Genomic DNA, 15,726 nt, shown 5'->3' on the forward strand with positions numbered 1-15,726 from the left:
AAACCCCCTCATAGAAACATCCAGAATAATGTTTGACTGAGCACCATGGCCCCACTAAGTTGATACATAAAATTAACCGTCATAGACAGGAAGAGACCCATCTTACATCCTATTACATTATTATATTCATAGGGTATTCCCCAAAGAGTACAAGGAAATCTTATCAGTAGGAGGCTTGGGGAGGCTTAGGAGAGATACTTATTTTTTCCTAGATTTCCTTTCTTACATCTTTGACCTATTTTTCCCATGTATATATATATTAGTTTTTCAAATAAAAAATAAACTATAAAAATGGACCAAAGTGACCATTGGATTGCATTTTATTGGCCAACTGCTTTCTTCGAATCATGCTTTAAGGAGAAGGCATGAGTATAAGTACACGAGCCTGAACCAGGGGGTATTATAAGAAACATCCAATCGTGGAGAGCATTTTGAGGCTGAATTTGTTACAGGTCACGGTGTCCTCTATCGCAGGAGACCAGGAGAATGTCATGCTGATTTTAATTCCAAGAATGGTTGCAATTCTCTCTGGTTGTTTCTCCTCTGAGAGAAACTGAATCATGTTACTGACCAAAGTTTTCTTTTCTGCAATGCACGCAACCTAAGAGGGTCACACCCCGACCGGATGTTACCATATGCACTTTTGACCTCATTCTAAGCACAACTTTATATCCTCATCCTTATTTGTCTTTCTCCCTTACTCTTGCTTTCTTTTCAACCTTTTATTATGAAAATTTGAAATATACACAAAAGAAGACAAAATGGTAAACTGGATCCCCATGTGCCAATCACCCAACTTCAACCATTATCCAGTGATGGCCAATTTTGTTTTATGTACTCACTTCCTCTCAAACACTACTGGATACTCTCTTCATTTTTAAAACATGAAATCTAGGGGGCTGGCCTGGTGGCGTAATGTTTAAGTTCACATGCTCTGCTTCAGTGGCCCAACGTTCACAGGTTGGGATCCCTGGCATGGACTTACACACCACTCATCAAGCCATGCTGTGGCAGCATCTCACATACAAAAAAGAGGAAGATGGGCACAGACGTTAGCTCAGGGCCAATCTTCCTCAAGCAAAAAGAGGAAGATTGGCAATGGATGTTAGCTCAGGGCAAATCTTCCTCACCAAAAAAAAGAAAGAAAGAAAGAAAACGAAATCTAATTCTCATACTATAATATTAGTCCTTCTAAAGTATACAATTCAGTGGTTTTCTAGTATATTCACAAGATGGAAGCATCACCAATATTTAACTCCCAGACATTTTCATTGCCCTATACCCACTCGAAGTCACTCCTCACTCTCCCTTCCCCTCAGCTCCTGGCAACTACTCATCTACTTTCTGTCTCTGTGGCTCACCCGATTATTTTAAAGCAAATCTCAAATTTCACGTCATTTCATCTGTAAAGATTTCGAGACATTTCTGATACATAAGGGCTTCTTTCTTTTCTTTAACATAGCCAAATACCATTATTACAGCTAAAAACTTAGCAATAATTATTTAATATCATCGAACACACCGTCAGTGTTCAACAGTCCCTCGGTAACTGATTTATTTTCGTTATATCCAAACAAGGCCTTCATATTTCACATGGCTGGAATGACTGAAGTCTCTTGTGATCTATGACAGTTCATTTCCCTTTGTTGTCTTTTTTTTTCTTGTCTTTATCTGTTGGAAGGAAAAAAGGGCCATTTTCCTGTCGAATTTCCTACATTCTGAATTTGGCTGATTACGGCGCAAGGTGTTCCTCCATCACCCGCATTTTCTCTAAATTGGTGGTTGTAGACTCGATCTCATTCAGGTCCTGAGTTTCGGCGGGAACACTTCCTAGGTGGTAGGGGGTGTTTCTCTTGCATATCTGTAGACATAACCATGTCCGACTGTCTCTCTTTTGAGATTTGGGACTGATCTGTGAGTTCAGGCGTCATCTGCCCGATCCACATGTTAGGAAGTTCCCCATCAGCCTTTCCCAATGGTCTTGGCGTGGATCATTGTTGCCCAGATCTGTTACTGCATTAGGATGCGTGCTGCAGAAGGATGATGCTCTGCTTCTCTTAGTCCTTCTGCATTTTACTAGCTGGAATTCATCTAAAAAGGAGAACTTCTCCTCATCAGTCTGGATAGTTATACAGGAGGTAGATCTGTAACTGGATGAACTGTGTAAATAACTATGTTAAAAAAAAAAGTGTTGGTTGATGGTTTAATGTCAGCAAAGAATCTCAACGGTCATCCAGCTAAAGAGAACCAATTTCCTTGAGCACGTACAAGGTGCCGGACGCTGTGCTAGGTGGGTCCTTTGACAGTCACTATAATTTCATTTAAAAATGGCAATAATCCTACACGGTAGTTATTATTATCACATTTAACAGATAAGAAAACGAAAGCTCAGAGAAGGGACTTAAATAAGGTCCAATAGTTGGAATTCGGTGTAGGAAGACTGCGCCAAAGTCATGAGCGACGCAGCTGAGAGGGACTGTTAGCGGGTAGATGACACATCAATGTTGGAAGATGACAGGACAGGTGAAAACATGGGAGCTCCACATCTACAGGGGTAAATGGACGACAGCCACTCAAGACCAAGCCCAGAGAGGTGTGGATGACCAGGATCTGGTGTTTCCAAATGATCCAGAGATGTTAGCTTCGAACAAGCTCCACACGGACCTTAGAAAAGCGAACATTGTATTTAGCTGTACTAATAGGAGCAAGACAATTAATGGGGTCAAAGCTCCCTTTGGATAAGAAACATAAGTCTCTTGTTCCCTGTTGCATCTCCGGCCCCCAGCACCGTATCCAGAAAAGTACTCAGTAATTATCTGGATATAATGGGCACTCAATACATATCGGTAAATACTTAGATATATTTATTCAATCACTGAACAAATTTACTGAGCGCCAGTTGCTCCCTGAGTGCTGTTATAGGGTGTTTGAAACACAGCGGTGCTGCTGCAGAGCTTACGTGCTAGTGGACTGGCAGGGAAGAAAGACAACAAGCAAGTAAAGAGATAATGGTGTGAAGTGGCAGTGGAAGTGCTATGGGGAAAAGTTAAGCAGGGTAAGGCAGATGAGGAGCACTGGGTGGGAGGGGTAACTTCACATATGATGGTCAATGAAGACAGCTCTGAGAAGGTGATGCTGAAGCAGAGACCTGAATGAAGTGAGGGTGTGAGCCATGCAAGCAAGGAACAGCAAGTGCAAAGACCCTGAGGCAGGATTGTGCCAGATTTATCCCAGAGATAGAGGGAGGTCACAGTCTTGTCCAGTCTCAGCTGGTGAAACCTCATCTGGAGAATAGTGTGTAATTCTGGGCACCACAACATTTAAGAGATTGTCAAATGAGAGTGTTTCAAGGTAGTAAAGGGTCTGGACCAGCTCATGTTAGGGTGGGTTAAAGACAAGAGTGACTTAGGCACACGTGGGTGGCTTCCTTTAAGTAGATGAAGACCAGACACAAGGCAGAAGCCTGAGACTTAGCCTGCGTGAACAATCATTGGGAGCATTCATTCACTCTTGATATAATATAGTAAAACACGTTCTCTAAAGTGGAACGAGCTGCCTTGCCCCATGGTGAGCTCCCTGTTATTGGGGGTGTTCAAGCAAATAGCAGACAACCTACTGAGAATGTAGATGACTTTCCCATCCTGGGCTGGAATTTGGAACAGAAACCTCGGGGTGAATCCCATGGAGGAGATTCAGAATTGCATCCTGACTCCTCTGTCCAGGTTCTCTCCCTCTCTGCTTCTACTCTCTCCTTCTGCTCACCCTCAGGACGGAGCACATGTGCACACAAACACCCAGGTGCACACGTGAGGGAGGTAAAGCAATTCTAAAGTCAGGAGAAGGGCGAAGTGTGAGAAACTGAATGGGGATATGACAAGGGGAGGGGGGTGGGAGAGACAGGCAGGGATGAAGAAGAGATGGAAAGAAACACTGAGAAGGCGTCAGGGAAAGTTGACAGAGGGAGGGAGAGAAGGAGGCGAAAGGGAGAGATTGGAGAAGGAGGAGAGAAGAAAGAAGCAACAAGAAAAAATGAAGAAGGAAAGAAACAAAGAGGAGACAGATGATATTAACAGCAAGAGGAAAGGAGGAGAGAAGGTAAAGAAGCGTGGGAGAGAGGAAGGATGGGGGCGTGGGAGGAGGAGAGAGAGAGAGAAGGCGACGGAGGCGGAGAAAGGAGGGAAAGAAGAGAAGAGGCAGGGAAGGGAGAAGGCGGGAGGGGAGGCGGGACGTGGGTGTGAGTCTTCAGAGACAGGGAGTTTACGGTGGCCCCGTCACAGGTCCCCAGAGCAGCAGATGGGTAATCTTGAGTCACAGCTCATTTAAGGCTTCCTGTTTTCAGCCTGTCTCTGTGAACACTTGGAGGGGTTTCCAGCGAGTAAATAAAGCGGAGTGCCAAGACTCCCTCCCCAGGCCAGCAGCCGTTTCACCATCCCCATGGCTGCCCGTCCTCAATACCCTCACCCCACCCACACTTTATGCCTGAGGACCAGCCCAGAGTCCTCTCCAGCACCCACCCACCCCTGGGCTCCAAGCCACCTGCCCAATTCTCCTGGGTTCCTGACTTCATGTTCTCAAGGGCTCACGATGGAAGCCACAAACCTCTGAGAGTGCAGACTCCGGTCCGAGCATTTACAGAAAAATTCACCTTATAAGTGATGTTTCCCTGAGACACATTTTCTTTGCCTTTTTCTAAGCTTCCATATTTTCCCTTCCACCCCCCTGGCCCCTCTCAAGTTGGGAGTGGACCTTTATCCAGCCTTCTCGAATTCAGTCCAGCAGACACGTTTGGAGCCTCTGCAACGTGCCAGGCACCAGTGTCACGGCTGGGAACGAGACACATTTCTGTCCTCAAGGAGCTCACAGTCTAACGAGGACAGAGACGTGGGTGGATCCAAAGCTGGAGCGGGGTTTTATAGGGCCCGGACGTTACAAACTTGGGAGGCTCTCTGTAAGGAAAATAACAGAAAATTTGCCAGGAACATTGGGCCGAGGCCTCTCCTGGGGCTTGGAAGAGCCCACGTACAAGGAAGCTAGGTTACGTCCTCACTCCTGGGGAGGGCAGGATGAGCGCCCCCACCCAAAACCACCCAGACTACAGCAGGAGCGAGGGGTTGACAAAGGGAGGTTGGGCTGACTACGAATTAATTAACTAAGTAATTAATTAAACCACCATGTCTATACTGTCTTTCTTTGCTCTCTTTTGTGTATCCTGTGAACAAACGAATGCATGCATGATGCATGTAACAAATATTTACTTAGGGCTCCTGTAATAATTAGGATAAAGTTCAGCTGCTATAACAAAGACCTAAGGGGGCTTAAACAAGCCAGGACTTCCTCACTTAATGGTCTGGGCAAAGCAGCCCGAGGCTGGTGTGGATCCTCCTTGAGTTTAAAGACCCAGACTCCTTCCATCCTATTGATCAGCCATTCCTGGGGTATCACCCTTCAGACACAAGGTCAATGACAGTACACACTTCAGCCAACAAGAAGTTCAGACCCCACTTCTGCTCACATCCCATTGGCCAAAACATGATCACATGACCGCATGACCACACACAAGTGCCAGGGAGATGCAGAAGTGTACTACTTATTGTGGGTGGTCATGCGCCCCCAGATTGGGGTGTTTCACGACTACAGAAGAAGAGAATGGATGTTGTGGACACCTGGAAGTCTCTGAGACAGCCTGCAGGGTATGCTGTGCTGTATGGGAAACCAACGTGCAGAAGAACTTCTGGTCCTTTCCAGAGCCACCCAGTGACAGAAGTCCTGTAGGCTCTCACACCTTTCTTCCATTTGGGGAGCTCTAACTCTCTCTACTGGGTCCCAAATGTTGGCTGAGGATGAAACACTATCACCACCCAAGGGACATTTGGAGGAAGAGGAGGCAATATCGACTGTGAAGAAGTTGCTAGAAAAAAAGAAGAGAATAGTGGTTTGGAAACCAAGTTTCAAAAAGTGCACCGATTTCAGATGCCATGGAGTGCTAAAACAGGATGAGGATCAAAGGAGGTCTGCTGGATTCTCCAATGAGGAGGTCAGCGATTACCTTTACCAAATCCGTTTCAGTGGAGCGAGGGGGAGTGAAATCGGAAGAGGGCGGGTTTAGGAGGGAGTGGGAAACAAGGATGTAGAGACAGAGAGAGCAGTGAGCAACTGAGGTATGGAAAAGCAGGAACAATTTGAGAGTAGTGGATCCATGATCACGTTGATCCAAGGATAAAGAATCAACGAAGAGCAAGAAACTAAAAATACGCAGCAGAATACAGCTGGGCTGCTTTAACGAAGACCGAAATAATAGTGAATTTCAAAGGATTGAAATTTACTTCTCTCTCACGTAAGAGTCTGAGCCTACACAGTCAAGGGCTGAGGGAGGACTCCATGGTGTCGGGGATCCAGGTTCCTTCCACCTTATTAACCAACCACCCTCAACATGGGGCTTCCATCTTGTGGTCCAAGATGGCTGCTCCAGCTCCCACCATCATGTCCACATCCCAGCCAGGCAGAAGAAGGAAAAGGGAAAAGGAGGATTCCCTTTGTCTTAAAGGCACCACTCAGAAGCTGCGCACATTATGTCTACTCACATTTTCACTGGCCAGCCTTGGAGACACAGCCACATCTACCTGTAAGGGAGACTGGAACAAAGCAATCTTTAGCTGACAGACAAATGCCTAGATAAAACTTAGGGGTCCTATTACTGAACGAGGAGGGGACAGCGAGCAGTCAGAGTCTTGGAGGACTTAGAACAGAGGGTAGGTTCCACCACAAGCTGGAAGAGGCATGCTGCCACTGCCATTGGGAGGAAGAAGTGGGAAAGCTGATGAGCTTGGAAAGGGATGGCAAAAAGGGAACTCTTGCCTGGGCTCCTTTCTTTTCTCTGCAAAGTGGGGCTCAGCTAGAGTCATAGCTGCGAGGCTGGGGCTCCCGGAGACTGGAGAAGAGAGAAAGGCTGGCTGCCAAGCTTCTGTCTCCTCCTTGGTCACGATCTGTTCAGGGGGAACAGCAGGCTTGCGCTTGTACATATCCTGAGATGGCTCAAAGAACAGCCCTGCTTTCAGAGTCCTGAGCGTTGTTCCCGGCTCTGTGCTTAGCTGCTACAGGGCCTTGGACTAGAAAGGAATCCCAGTTCTCGTATCTGTTAATTGGCCATAATAATGCCCACCATGCCTGCTTCACAGTCCTGTTTTGGGCCCCACGGGAGAGCTATGAGGATGCTTTGTAAGTTGTGAAGTTGGGGCAGATGTGGGTGGGTGACATCATGGAGGGATGGAGTTGTCAGGCCACTGTTGAGACTTGAAGGGAGGGAAGAAAGGGCTAGAAGGAGAGGCTGCAAGGACAGGACAGCCTCCCAGACAGGCTACCCAGCCCCCACCTGGCCCCTCCAAGGGATCTGGGCTCTGCCCACCTCTGGCCCAGTGTCAGAACTCCTCTGCTGTCTGGTGAGGGTGACAGGGGAGGGGGCACCCGCCCAGCTGTCCACAGCTGCTGGGAGTCAGCCTCTGTTCTGAGTTGAGATCGCTATCATGGAGCCTTGGCCTCGTCCCCTGCACTTGGCCCTGGAAGCTCTCCTGGGACGTCTCCCGGACCCCAGCGCACCACCCCGTGTTCTTGACCTCAGCCCAGTAAACAGTGTGAGCTTTTTCCCCAGGCCTTTGGCCAAGCAGAGCTAGCCTTGCCCAGTGCGTGCACACACACACGCACACGCACTGATTGCACACACAAGCACCACATACGATACACCACACATACAACACACAATGCACATCGCACACATGCAAACACACCACATACTATACCACAAACTACCCACCCCCCACACACCGCACACACACCCCACACACCGCACACACACGCCTCCCACAAATTCCAAACACACAACCCACATGCACACACCCTACACACACATACACATATACACACTCCCTTCTTTCTAACTGGTCGCTCTCTATCCCATATCACATCCCTCCATTCAACCTTCTATACAACTGCTCGAACGATTTTTCTAAAACATAAATTAGGCTACTTTCTTATTTAAACTCCTCCCCTTCTTTCAGTGGCTTTCCAGAGCCTTCAGGCTAAAAGTCTAGCCCCTTTGCAAAGCTATTGAGGCCCTCCATGATCTGTCCCCTGATGACCCCCTTCAGCCATCCCCCACCCTCCTGCCCCACTGGCCAGTCTGAACCACTTGCCTGTCCCCGCCCACCATGAGGCTGCTCCAGCTCCTGCTCTGCCCATCCTCCATCCTCTCCGGAGAATGCCCCTGCTCCGTAGTCCCTTCCAAACCCTGTTCTGAGCTCGCTCTTCTATACAGGTTCCCTTGACTAACCAAATGGAATGCTCCCTTCCTCTTCCACAGGGATGTAGTGGAATGCCCTGTTTCCTATGTCTGTCTCCCCTGCCAGGCAGGCAACCTTCGCAAGGTCCCTGTATAAGGAGCACTGGGGAGGTGCTCCGTGAACACTGGGTGGGTGACACTCACTTCCTCATCCTCCCACACAGATCAAAGTAGAAAACCAGCATGACTACCAGGACGTCACCAGCATGGTGGCCATGGCCAAGACCTACGCCACCACGGAGGCCTTCATCGACTCCAAGTACGACATCCGCATCCAGAAAATCGGGTCCAACTACAAGGCTTACATGTGAGTTCGCAGTTTGGGCTGGGGAGCTGGGAGGAAGGATGGGAGGGGGTGCATGTCCAGCCCTGTCTCCTCCGCCCAGGGAGGATGGCCAGAGACTCCACTGGCACACCCATGACTCTCCCTTCCGTCTCCTCTACGGCCCTTCTTCTCTGGTCAGGACAGCTGAAGCCTAATGTTCTTTACAGCTCATCCCAGGGTAGAAATCTGTCTACCCCCGGAGGAAGAAAGACGCTTAGCATGTTTGGGGGAACTTCAAGTATATTCGGGGTGTATGTCATAGGAGACAAGACTGAAAGAGGAACTTGGGGACCAATCAAGGAGGGCCTTAAATGCCTTGCTGAGTGTTTCGGATTTTCTTCTGTTCTCTTTTGAGCAGAGAAGTGGCATCCTCTGATCTGTACTTATAAAAAGATGGCTCTGGGGTCACCAGCTGCAAAGAGAGTTCTCTGGAACCAATAAGACCAGTTAGGAGATTATATCAGATTTCTCTAGCTGCAAGCAACAGAAACCACATCTCACTATTTTGGTGGAGGTTTTTAAAGGACTTTATTAGAAAACGATGGGTGATTAGAAACTTTAAAAAACAAACCACTAACCTGCCTGGATCCATATTAGGATCCAGGGCAGCCCCAGGAATCTGAGTAGCCAGAAGTAATAGACAATCTTCAGGGCATCCCCCATTGGGAAGTGAATCTGCTCTAATCACTTTCAGGATTTAACTCGAGATTATGGTTCCATGGAAACAGTGCCAATTGGTCCAACTTTGATCACAAAGTTATTGATTAGAGAAAGGCAGAAAACCAGTATGGAGAGTCCCACCAGGATGGCACGCAATATGGGCAGGGTCATTCCCCAGTGGAAATAGAGGGGCTGTGACTAAGGGAAAAGGAACGAATGCCAGAAAATCCAACACACATTCAGCCCCGGGGCAGTTCGGGCCAAGGGTGACTCAGGCTGGAGCTGTGGTTATGAGGATGAGTGGGAGTTCCTGAATAGGTGGGAGGTCTCCATCTTTGGAGAGGTCTTATGTGCTCCAAGGCCCACTTCTCACTCTGGAATGTTATTGTTGGTTCCACATGAAATGATGAGACTCCTTGAAAGCCTACCAGTGCCTGTTGCCAAGCATTTATGGAGCACTAACTGTGTGCACAGCTCCATATCTGAGGACTGCAACGGCTGGCTCTGGACACTTGGAAATCCCGCTATGGGCTTCTCTGTGGTGGAGTCGTACTCTAGGTCAGGGTCAGCAAACCACAGCCTACAGGCCAAATCCCGCTGTCGCATGTTTGTGTAATAAAGTTTTATTGATCACAGCCACACATATCCACTTGTGTATTATCTAAGGCTGCTTTTGACTACCTGGATTGCTTAGACCAGGGGTCAGCAAACTTTTTCTGTAAAGGGCTAGGTGGCAATTTTAGGTCTTGCAGATCGTATAGTCTCTGTTGCAACTACTCCACTCTGCCATTGCCTGCGAAACTGGAGAAGATGCGGGTGATGGACCTGTAAGGAAATTCCCAGAAAAGGGATGGAGCCAGCTCTCAAGGAATACTTCTGCCCTGTCCTGCCAATCACTCTCTTGCACCCATGAGCCAGGCCAGACCTGTCACTACGCTCAGATGCCCTCAGGGTGATAAGATCGCCTCCTCTCCATCCCTTCCAAGTTAGGGAACATTCCCGGGTGGCAGTCCAGTGCATTCCTGTGGCCGCCACTGTCCATCATGATATCATTTCCCTCCTCTCCTCATTGTTAGAGTTTCCACTTGACATTGAGGACACCTTGTCCCAGTTTCTCTTCTCGAGGATTACCTCATTGCCACATTCTTTATGCTGGGCCTTTCTGCCCTGACAGCTCCAATTTGTCATTAGTTATGGCGTTTCCTGGACCCTGGGTTGGCCCACATCCCAGGGAGGGGGTTCGTGTCAGACCTCAGTATACAATGCCCTCTCTGCCCCTGACCATTCAACCTCCTTTTTGACCCACTTCCTGCCCTGCACTCGGGCCTTTGTGCTCGTTGCTACTGGGCTGTCGTCATTTCTAGGTCCTCTCAGCAGACAGAGCTAGGAAGTATATGTGTGTAACTCAACCCGTGTAGACATGCATATCTGTAATTATTTCTATATATATCCATCTATAGCTAAAGCTAAATAGAGTTCATGTGATGCCTCAGACTTTCATCTAGTAGCACACAATTCATTTTAACCTTCCCGGATTGCTTATCTATAACTTCCCACTCCAGCAGGGAAAGGCCTGGCTCCCACCTTCCGCCATCAATTTTCTTATCTGTCCAATCCCAGTGTACGGGTACAGTTACAGAGCTGTTAACCTGTAGCCCCATGAGAAACAGCTTTACCAACTACAGTACAGGGCTGATGTACAGTTCCTTCTAGATTTAGCCATACAGCCACCACTCATTCCCAAGGTTACTCAAGTCAGCACTTTCCCACCCACCGCCACACTCTTCAACGAGGGAGTCAACACCATACCCTTGTGATGTAGGCAGATTCTTTTGTCACAGTCTACATTCCAGTGGCTGCATCACATGTGGGCCAACTGACTGTTATCCCCAAGCCTGTGACAGGCTCTGCTGTGGAGAGTCATGGATAAGAGTATGAAGTTGCTCAGATATGGTTTGGTGGCTTCTGCCACTAAGTGGGAATGATGATAATAATAATGTTCATCTCCTTAGGTTTTGTGAGGATGAAATAAGCCAGTGCTTATAAGGTCCTTAGACTCAGGCCCCAGACACAGGAAGCACTCATTAAACATCAGCTGTCACTATCATTATCTTCTTGGAAGGAGAGCAAGCTGGCTTGTGTTCCTGCTGCTTCTGGCATTGGGATGTCTTCTTTTCTTGCCTCCACTTACTGAGAAATAATAGTAGCACCCACTAGACTAAGAGATTTATGGGAATATTTCCATTAATCCACATTTCCTTTAATCCACCCTACAAAGATGGTACTGTAATTATTCCCATTTTGCCAATGAGAAAATAAAGACTCAGAGATGTTGTCCATGGTTATACAGCTAGAAAATGCTAGAAACAAGATTCAAACTGACATCTGTCTGACTCAAGTCAGTTCTTACCTTCTCTCACCACCATACAGATCCTACTATACCAAATCCTACTCATCCTTCAAGGTATCTCGCAGCGGCTACCTTCTGGGGTCACATTAAGTGACTGGTTTCTCCCTTGCTTCCCAGAAGCTCTTCACTCATGTATATTGCTAACCCTACCATGCCTATACTCTGCTTTTAGGCTAGTCCACCTTTCTAGGTAGTGAGCAGCCTGAGAAAGAGGTCATCTCTGCCCACTCAGACTAATCCAATTCCCAGGACATACAGCGGCCCAGTGAGTGTTTCCCAAATTGAATTGAATTGAGTTGAGCCGAACTGAAGTAAACAGAACTGACATAAAGCTTACCAACATCACTGCACCCTTGGTAACTATGGCTCCTATTGGCCACCATTTATTCTCAGCATCTGCTGCCCTCAGATACACCTTGTTTTCTCTTTTAGAAAGATGTATTTTTGCAGTAATTCCTCTCCCTGGTCCACCCTTTAATCTCAGCCACATGCCTTCCCTTGGCCACAAAACAAATCGCTTCACCTCTGCCATCTCAATCAAATTCTTTCAGTCTTTGCTGAATCCAGATATGCCCTTAGAGATAGTTTGTCTGGATTTCTTCCCCAGTATACACAGTCCCTTTCCTAGTAGGTAGTTACCACATGCCAGCTCTCGCTAGAGAGTAGGGGTACAGGGGCTGAGTCAAACATGATGTCCCCTGCCCTCAGGAAGGACAGGACACCAAAGCAGTCATTGCAAGTGAGACGAGCATTACTAAACATTACTAGAGGGTATAGTGTAAGGGGCGCTACTCTTGTTGGGGAAATGTGGACTCTCAGAAAGGTACATTTCAGATGAAACTTGAAGGATGAGCAGGACTTAGGGAGGCAAAGATGGGGACAAAGCCTGGATCAGGCAAAGGGAGGGAGGTGTGTGGAGGCCTTGACATAGGAAAGAGCCATGGGCATTGGAAGAAAGGTCAATTGTCGCTGAAGCAGAGAAGGCAAGAGAACAGAGAGGGTGACGAGGGCAGAAGGTCTTCCTGCTCCTTACCGTAGAAAAGTAATCACTTCTCTCCATGGATCATTTTCCTACATTTAAGGGCTCTCAAAAAATTCCAGAATCACCAGGGGCTATACTGCCTTAGTTCTCCTTCTCAGAAACAGGAGGCCAAGGTTTAAAGGATTTCATCGGATGGTGTAGCCATTTTTTAACTTAACTTTTAGATTTCAAAGGTGGCTTAGAAAAAGATACATAAGATCCAATAAATAAGGCAATCAACATACAGGGAAATAAAAACAGAAAAATAAAGCTGTGTGGCTAAGAATACATGACATAATGTGAGCCAGATATTTGAATCAGAGCCTCCTAACAGCCAAAGCAAAGAAGGAAAGCAAATCAGTGCCAAGCATCCCTAATGCCCTCACTCTATTATTTGTTCTGGTACAGGAGAACCTCCATCTCTGGAAACTGGAAGGCCAACACAGGTTCTGCCATGCTGGAGCAGGTGGCCATGACAGAGAGGTAAGAGAGAAAGGAGGTGTATAGAGAGAGATGCCAGCCACAGTGGGAGATGGGTGAGGGATACAACAAGGAGCCTGTAAAGAATGCTACCTCACCCTCTGGCTAGTATCTCAACACCAACAGAGCACTTTCCTAAGCATGGTCCCCGTTACTGCCCATAACTACCTGGAGAGCAGGTGTAATACTAACCCCATTTTACAGATGGGAGAAGAAAGTTCAGAGAGGAAAAGTTACTTGTGCAGGGTCACAGAGCTGATCAAAGACAGAGCTGAGAGTAGAAACCTGATGTGTAGACTCCAAGCCCAGGGGTCTTTCCGACCCTGCCCAGCTGCTGCAGGGAGAGCACGGCATCCCCCCAGTCCCTCCCTGCTCTCACAGCTGCATGGAAGCATGCTCGTGAGGGCACCACCAGGGCTACTGGAACGTCCACTCTTCTCTCAGACTTGCTTCCATCCCAGCGTGAGGAGGGAGAGGTGGATTTTATGAATCATGAATGTCACGGGGGTGCTCTGGCTGAAACTCCCTCCGGTCTTCCGCCCTTTAACGTTGCTGTGAGCCATCCCCACCTGCAGAAGGGCCAGTCACCAGCCCTCAGGGCCAGCAGCACACACGCATTCTTTCCTGCATGCTCAGTGACCTCTGCATGTAAGTGTGCGACGGTTGGGACAGAGTGTGGACTTCGGCGTCAGAAAGGCCTGTTCAGTGACCACTTATTGAGTGCCTACTGCATGCCACGTTGTGCTGAGCCCTGAAGAGGCCAAGATGAAAGGATGTAATCCTCCCCTTTAAGAACTCTCTATCAGCGGCAAGTGTCAGAACACAGAGCAGATTGGTTTGAGCCCAGAGTGGGATTTGTTGGCTTGTGGCAATGACAACTCCAGAAGCTCAGCTCCAGATAAGGCTGGAGAACTCATTCTACCCACTTCACTTCAGCTGTCTTCTATGGTGGCTTCATTCCAGCTAGCTGGCTCATCTGGTGGCCCACAGTGGTTCCAGGGTTACACCCTGACAGCGCCGAGTCCAGCAGAAAGAAAACTGCTTGCCCAACCATTTCAATCAAAGCCTGAATTCAGCCTTATTCACTGATTGGCCTTGCTTAGGTCACATGATCATGCCTGAACCAATCACTATGGCCCAGGGAGCTGCAAGGCTGTGATTGGATAGGCCTATGTCCTGTCTCCGCCCCAGAGATGCGAGCAGGACCACCCTGCTCTGGCAATGATGACTGAATGAGACTTAGGAAGGGATTTAAGGCCAAGGAATACCAAGAAGACTTTAGTAGGAGGGAAAATGAACGCTGTGCCGGCTAGAGCAACAGGTCCGCTCCCGGCTCCCCAGCTAACAGAAGAGACCAAGAGTGTGGAGTGTGATGTTAGGGTCAAAGTGAGCTTTGGGTGCTGGCCGTGGGAGCGCAGAGAAGGGGCACCCAACGCAGGCTAGGGAGGCGTGAGGTCAGAGAAGACTTCCTGAAGGAGGTGGTGCCAGAATCACGTCGTAAAGAATGAAGAGGAGCTGGCAGGCATTCCTTTATTTCTTTGCTGGTTATTTGTCGAGCACCAGCTGGGAGCCAGTAATCGAGGCAGGTGGGGAAATGGTGGCAAACGAGACTGCCATGGTCCCTGCCCTCATGGAACTTCCAGTTCAGGGGCTCTGAGTTGAGGAAGCAGCATGAATGAAAGGAAGTGGTCCTGCCGCTTCCAAGCTGTGTTACTTAGGGTAAGTTAACTAATCTTTCTGAACTTCTTCAACTGTGAATTGGAGGTAATAATACTCAAGTCGGAGGGCTGAATGAGAGAGGGAGGCTCGGTACCTGACCCAGTACTGGCCCATGGCAGGGAGGGGCCAGGAAATATGGCTTCCTTCCCTTCCTGGCAACCCCAGGTGGGAGCTGTTCCCTTCACCCTGGGAACCCACCTGTGCTAACTCCTCTCGAAGGGCTTGTGCTCCTTACCTGGCACAACTGAGACGCTTGGTCTGGGGCAGTCACATCCTTCCTCCAGTGGGCATTCATGGGACAGCCGTGGCCCTTTTCTCCATGGCCTTTCCAGAATGTGAGCCCGGTGTTCTCCGCTGCCTCATGACCTGTTCGTGGATGTCTCCAGTAGGCCGCACCTCCCTGGCTCTGCTCTGTCCCAGGCCACAGCGGCCCTCCCTGCAGGGGTGTCCCATGGGAGTGGTCTGCTCAGGCCTGGCACTCACTTTCCCTCCTGCACAGTCATGGGCAGCACCCTAAGGTCTGGGGCCCAGCTCCCCAGTTCCATCCCCACAGGGGAAAATTCCCTGGGGCCCATAAATCCCGTGATTCTGGCCCTCCTTCCACCTGGCTCACCTGCTCGCCAAGTAGCCTGCCTCCTGGGAAAACCAATGATGTTGCTTGCTCGGTGCTGGTTCCACCTGGCTGGAGGGGAGCACCCACCCCATGTTCTCCATCCCTCCCACACAGCTCCACCCTGAAGTCCCTTCCTTGGCCCTGGTGGGGGATGAGGGGGCCTTTG

At 48.7% G+C, this 15,726-nt stretch overlaps 1 protein-coding gene across 1 annotated transcript in view; it reads left to right on the forward strand.

Moving 5' to 3' along the window:
• SYN3 (synapsin III) overlaps positions 1-15,726 on the forward strand; it is a 453,079-nt gene that overhangs the window by 419,852 nt on the left and 17,501 nt on the right. The window contains exons 8-9 of the mRNA XM_046646801.1: positions 8,497-8,639; positions 13,157-13,231. Of these exons, the coding sequence (XP_046502757.1) occupies positions 8,497-8,639; positions 13,157-13,231 (218 nt within the window). The remainder of the gene's footprint in view (positions 1-8,496; positions 8,640-13,156; positions 13,232-15,726) is intronic.

Source organism: Equus quagga, chromosome 19, assembly GCF_021613505.1.
Source record: "Equus quagga isolate Etosha38 chromosome 19, UCLA_HA_Equagga_1.0, whole genome shotgun sequence".
Taxonomy (NCBI): Eukaryota; Metazoa; Chordata; class Mammalia; order Perissodactyla; family Equidae; genus Equus; species Equus quagga.